Source organism: Dendrobium catenatum, unplaced genomic scaffold (genome assembly GCF_001605985.2).
Source record: "Dendrobium catenatum unplaced genomic scaffold, ASM160598v2 original_scaffold_47470, whole genome shotgun sequence".
Taxonomy (NCBI): Eukaryota; Viridiplantae; Streptophyta; class Magnoliopsida; order Asparagales; family Orchidaceae; genus Dendrobium; species Dendrobium catenatum.
Genome location: NW_021365925.1, coordinates 1 through 6,945, shown reverse-complemented (window position 1 = coordinate 6,945; position 6,945 = coordinate 1). Strand labels below are relative to the sequence as shown.

Sequence of the window (6,945 nt, the reverse complement as noted above, 5' to 3'; positions counted from 1 at the left end):
TCAAAGAATTTTGTTTCAAAATATTTTAAATTGTTCTAAAAGGTTTATACAAGCTTCGTTGGGATTCCAGAGTGTCAAAATTGAGTGCAAAACATCAAAAAATATTCTCGAGGGCCCAAAATATATTGAAATAAGCATGTTCAAACCCAAAATTGTGCTTGCCACCCGCCACCGGCAGTAGCACTTGAGGCCTAGTCTATGCCCTAGGAGGCTAGGAGCGTGTTACACAGTGTTGCCTGGCGCCTTAAATGGGTGTCGTTTCGATTCCTTATAGGGCATCATTTTGTGCCCCTTTTTTAATTATATATTTTTATTTGATTTTGTTTTTTTTTATATACTTTTTATTTTGAAATAAAATTATTGATTTTTTTTAAGCTAATGGAATTGGAATAGCTAAAATCTTAGTAATTTAGATCTAGAGAGTAAGGTGAGGTAGAGGGCCACAAAATAGCTCTACGTGTACGCATGAAATGAGTTTTTATTGGCTATTAAAGCCACTCTCATCCATGCTTCACCAGTAATCAGTAGAGTCCGAGAGAACAACTTATCGCGCGCCACTTCCACTTCGATAATTAGGCTTCTTCTTCTTCTTCACATCGAGTATCTTCTCCATTGTTATCGAACATCCACTTCTCCTCTCTTTTGTTCTTGAAAATCCCTCATTGTCACAATGTTGTGGTTGTTGCTTTCTTTTCGAAAATATCTGCATGAGCCTCCAATCAAGTTAGCATTCTCTCCATTTCGTCTTTCTGGCATTTGCTTCAATTCCCCCACCTCAAAATTTCCTTTCTTTCCAATCGTTGTTGACCCCTTGAACATTAGCTGAAACCCCTCTACCACCACCATCCCACCGGCAGCCAACCTCTGATCATCCCGCAAGGTGAAACTCTATTATAGATTCAGTGACAAGCTCATGCCACATCTTAGCGAGGCGACCTGCACTATGTTGGCGGATAAACATGTTTAATGGCCTTCTACCAAGATACCACATTGCAGGATCTCTCTTGCAAGATGGAAGATACATATAGTAGCCCTGTCATCATATGCTACAAGCTTCCTTATCAAGGCCTCAACACTCTCGTTTCCATTTCATATGCTGAAGACATTGACAATATGATGGATGAGTGTGAGTGCCTATTAGAGGCCTCCGGAAACAGATCGCCATTTTTCAAGTCTTTCTCTTTCCCCCACATGACATATGATAAGGAGAACTCTCATGATAGCGAGCCGAGTCACATTGTGGAAGTAATAGTATTTCTCTTTTTGAGGAATGATGACATTTTAGCGCCCGTGCATCTAAATTTTAAGCTCATTCAAATGTTATTGATGCAACAATCAAAATGAGTCAGATAGTCAATCCACTAAATATTATGCTTTATCCTTCACCAACTTACTAAATACCTCATTAGATTTATTACACTACTAGATCTTCTTCTTCTTTTTTCATTATAGCTCATACTTCTTATGCACTTGCTAAACAAATGGTAAAATTTTAATTCTCATGTGAAAATAATTTCGAAATAATAATAAAATACATACATTTGTACGTAGTTATGGGTTAATTGATGGGTTTGAAAGAAAAATTAAATTAAGATTTTATTAAAACGTTTTCTCCTTTATGATTTAATTTTATCATATGGTTCAACAATCATTAAAGATTTAAGTATATTCAATCTAATTAATTTGCTCTCTTCAATCTAATTAATTATTATTTGACTTTCTAATTGTTAGAAAGGTTTCATTATATTCAATCTAATTAATTAGTTCAATTAATATTGATAAGACCTATTTTGTTTCTTTGATCTCAATGTTATCAATGAGGAATTCATTAGTAATTTAGTATATAAAATGAGAATATTAAGATGGATGCGAGGAATGTTTTAGTTCAAAATATTTATGTTGTTGGAATAGCAACCATTGAAGAGAGCTATAAAAGCAAATTTAGAGTTATATGGTTTGAGCATTTTATGTAGAGCATTGCAATGTTTCTATGTTAGATAAAAATAATGAGATTAAAAAGGAAAAAGAAATAGATTAATCATGTAACAAAAAGATATTCATAAGGATATTTTATCTAGAAATAAATGATAAAATGATATTCATAATGCTATCTCCAAGTAGTTTGCTCAAGGCTAACAATAAAAATATAATATGAGGTAAGCATTTTTTTTTTTTTTTCAAAAGAAATGCATATTATTTTGTGGTTCGATCCTCAAAATTGTTTGGCAAGATAAGTTTTAAATCATGTAGAACCATTTAACAGTATAATTCAGAATTTAAGAAGGTTAGTTCATTAAAATTTTTAATTTAATGTGTTTTAATTTAAAATTGCATTTTAAGTGAAATTACTTATTATTTATAACCTTAATTATCATCAATGAATTTCAATTATAAAAATAATATAATTAGAAAATAATTTAATTATGAAATAACTTATTAATTTTAATTTTGATTGTATTTTTTAATTGTCATGTGCTAATTATTATTTATTATTTATTATTTTAATTATCATTACTAACTAATTATTATGAATAATGCAATTAGAATTTAAGCTAATTATCTTTTTTTTAATATTATTAATTAATTTAAGTAAGTAATTATTAATTAATTAACGTTTTATTCTTACTTAAATTTAATTAAATAGTTAAACTAAATTACTTTATTTCCTATGTGTGAATTCCTAGGGTTGCTTTTCCTCTCCTCCGGCTGTTCGTTGCGATTCGACTTGGCCTGCTTGGCGTGACGCCTCCTTCGACGACGTCTCCTCGCCGTTCTTCTGCAGGATTGGAAGGAAAAAAGACGACGGGAGCTTGCTCGTAGCGAAGGTAGCGATCTTTCTTCCTGCGCGATTCTTCGGCCAAATCCCGAAAATCCTGTTTGACAGGATATAGCTTAAATCCTGCTCGAATCCAGCATAAATCCTGTATCCAAACAGCCCCTCTCTCAATTCGTGGGATTTATAATCTCCCAATCTCTCTCTTTCTGCATCACTTGGAGATCTCCACCGACATTTTCTGCCTTCTCCAAAAATGGTACGCCCTCCAAAATCTGAGCTTCAGAAGTTGTCAATTAGGGTTATTGTTATATTAATTAAAATTAGGGTTTTGTAAATTGCTTTTATTGAATTTTTGGTGTTTAGGATATCTTCTAGTTTGCTCTGCTTGTAATCTGTTCGTTATGTTTCTTGATTTTCTCAAATAAATCTGAGGAAGCTTGAAATTGATAAAGCTGGTCCGTTGAAACATAATATGCTGCTTGAATTCGTTTACGGGTGTGATCAGATGCAGGAGCCGATATGTAGTTTTAATTCTATCAATAAAGACACAAGGACAGCAGCCTGATATCAGCAAGGGACATTAACATTATATTCCTTGAAATATGTGGCATAAGCATAGTTCAACACAACGTTATATAAGAAAGAATTACTTCATATTTGCAATAGACTTCTGAATCCAGTGTGATAAATAGAATGAGTTAAATCATATTTGCATTCTGTCATAAGTTTTTTGCATCAATTACGATAAGTTATAGCCATTGGATTATGCAATGCCAAAAGGTATCAAATAAGTGTCTAAGAGGTGTCAAATTAAATTATGTGGCTCATTAAATGACTTGATGGACACAATATGCTAGAGTGCTTGGCTGAATTTTCAAGTATCTAACATAATATGATGCCTTGCGGAAGTTTTCATGCTTTATAGCTTTGTGTTGATCACAATGGAAAACGTTGATTTTTTCACCATAATTTGAATAATGAATTCCTGGAGTAAAACTGAGGCATTTGGATTTGTAGATTCTGCGTAAACCTTCCCATCTAATAATCCTTGATTTTAATGATTGTTTACCCCTTTTGATAGTGGGAATGTATGATTCTTGTTAGTTTTCTAATTTATGGTTTGAGCCCATTTCATATATGATTTCTACAAATTGGTTTTGTGGACTGATTTGTTTTATACTTCAATTTATATAGTTTCTTGACCAAATCACTAGTGTTAAGAAATGTAATAGTGATAATTATTATTTGCTTAGCTCTAGGTGAGTGCACATTCGTACGGGTCCATTTCTTTCTGTTAATATGTTCTTAAATGTCTAGGTATTACTAACTTGGGTTTTTTTTTTTTCTTGCTCCTTGAAGTCTTCTCTTGCTGCTGCCAGAGCTGATAATTTTTACTACCCACCAGAATGGAGTCCAAAAAAGGTACTTGTAGTAACTTAGCTTGAAATCTCCTTAATCAATCAAAACATTGCTTCGTATTTCTTTCATTAACATGCTTATTGTTTGTATGTAGGGTTCGTTGAACAAGTTTCATGGTCAACATGCACTCAGGGAGAGAGCAAGAAAGATCGACCAGGGTATTCTGATTATAAGGTGCTTATTATTTTTCTGTTATGCTTTTACGATTTGCCTGAAGGCTTTTTGGGTGAGAAGAAAATGAATTAGTAGGAATCATTAGTTTTCCTTGCTCTTTGCTTATGCTTACATTGATTTTGTGGGATTTGTATTGCTTTGTGTTGGTCTAATGATCTCACATGGTACATTAAGTGATGTTTGCTTCGACAAGTCATTCTAGTCTTTGCAAGAAGAAGTGCTATTTGTTACCTGCTTATTTTTTTCTGAAAGCTAAATGTTTTAGCTAATGTTATTCGTTCTATTTGGTGCCTCATAATATGATAAAATGTCTTGTGCATTTCATTTATGTAAACATAATTAATTGTTCTTGTTAATGTGTTATACTATTATCTTAATTCATTAGTTCTATATCCTTCTTTTTTTGTTAATCTCATCTTCCTCAAAGCATTAAGACAACATTTTTGCCAAAGGGGTAGCTGTGCAGCTGTATTTCTTTCCTTCTTTTGGTGAAGCAGCAAATTTCTACTTATTTCTGTTCCCTGTAATCTTATCTACTTTTGCTAAAATATGTGTTGCTCAAAGCATGCAAGCATGTCAATTTTTAGCAAGAGTTGGAAGAAACCAAACCAATTCTTAACAAAAAGAATGCATATTGCGCTACTGGTCTTATAACTTAGTTTAGTATTTCTTAATCAATTATATTTAGTTATACAAAGATTTTTCATATTCTTGTGACCATCTTTCTTTTCAGATTTGAAATGCCCTTCAATATCTGGTGTGGTGGATGCAATTCCATGATTGCTAAGGGTGTGAGGTTCAATGCAGAGAAAAAGCAAGTGGGAAATTATTATTCCACTAAGGTACTTTGCACTACTCCTAACTAAAATTCATTTTGTTCAGGGAAGCTGCCTATCTGAAATGTTTGCAAGCTAACTGATTTTTATGAGATTGAATCGATGGATGGATTTGTTGTTTTCATTCTTAAATTAGGTTTCACTGTACAAAAACAGTATTTGGGCTCGTCTATTTGCTTGTTGGTTGAAGTCTTTGTTTTAGAAAATGTTGATTTTATTTTCTCTTTTTTTGTGCGGACAAAATTACCACATTTGAGGTATTGCTTCAAATTACACAATTTAAGATATGCTTCTGGGTGAGGACTACAAAGCACCTTAGAGCTTACTCCTCACAATGGGAGTAAGAGGCGTAAGCCTCAATTGTTCGTGATATGCAATGAGGTGCGCCTTGAGACATGGTATGTAGTGTATGCCACTATTTCGGGCATTGTGCTTTTTTCACTTGACAACCCAATGCTCAAGTGGCATTGTAAACTACAATAAGATTTCAATCGTGGCTTTTTTAATGGTGGAGGAAAAAAAGTGGCTTTTTTAATGGAGGAGGAAAAAATATGGGTAAAAGTCGACAAGAAATTAGCAAAAAATGTTAGCATAAAATTTTATAAAATTGAAATGATAAAAGGGTATTACAGTCATTGTTTTAAATCAGATTTTTTATTGAATTTGATTAGTTATGAAAGGGAATGATGATTGAGATCGAAGATGATGAAGATTTGAAGGATTTTGATATAAGTGACAGGTGAGGGTGGAGAAAAAGCAATCAACTAAGATGATAATTCTCATGAAAACCCTTTAAGTGATGGGATTTGGAGAAATTTTTAAATTTAGATCCCTAACTCATAATTAGTTTCTTTTAGGACATTTAATTATTTTTATAGACTTATTATCTATGTTTATTTTTTTATCTTAAACTTCATGATTTTTTATGATGTTATTTTTACACTTTAAGAATACTCTCAAATATTTTATTTGGGGGAAATCGAGCTCAAATTTTTTTGATACTCATCATTGAGTGCTAAGAAAGATTAAATAAAGGGGGGAAAGTGCTGTCAATTTCTTAGTTTGATCCAATTGTATTCTGTAGTCTATTTACCATTTTATATTATTTTTAAGTTAAATACATCAAATCTATTAAGTAATTTTCTGTTAGAACTTAGCCATTCATACCATAAGATTTACAATTTTTTAACCAGTTTCACACCCAATCTCATGGCGAAGACATTTTGTGTTTCTCTCTTGATCATATTTTTCCCTTTGCAATGCATTATGGTAAAAAGATTAGAAGACTGTGAATTGTAAATTTTTTTATACAAAAACCTGTTGTTGTCCTAGCATAATAAAGAATTGCTCAATGAGGGTGTGCCGGGTATCTGAGGTTATCATCAATATGTGGAATTGTCTAATTTTTGAAAGAATAACCTGCTTTTGTTGTTTAATAATCAATTGCACAATAAGGGTGTTCTGAGGTTGCTGCCAATATGGGGTTTTTGAGGGGTTTTGTAGGAATCTTATCTTTTGTATTATAGAGAGGCCATTTATGATTTGAGCCGGTGACCTATAGATCAGAAGAAATCACTCCAGACCTAACTGTTAGTATTAGTTCTGAAGAAGGAATAGCTAGTTACCATAACAAACGGGTTATATCGTAACGTTGACAAGTTAACATGCAGGATAGACGGTGACTAAGGGAGGTAATTGGTCTAACCCAACTGTTACAAATAATGAAGAAACTAATAGATT

The 6,945-nt window shown here is 32.5% G+C and overlaps 1 protein-coding gene across 1 annotated transcript; it reads left to right on the top strand.

Annotated features, from left to right (window-relative positions):
- The first annotated feature begins 2,674 nt into the window (after positions 1-2,674).
- On the top strand, positions 2,675-5,250 carry LOC110100178 (coiled-coil domain-containing protein 130 homolog). Its single transcript, XM_020827604.2, has 4 exons — positions 2,675-3,032; positions 4,136-4,198; positions 4,290-4,369; positions 5,103-5,250. The coding sequence occupies exons 1-4, from the start codon at positions 3,030-3,032 to the stop codon at positions 5,233-5,235; spliced, it is 279 nt and encodes a 92-aa protein (XP_020683263.1). The 5' UTR covers positions 2,675-3,029; the 3' UTR covers positions 5,236-5,250.
- Positions 5,251-6,945: the final 1,695 nt, after the last annotated feature.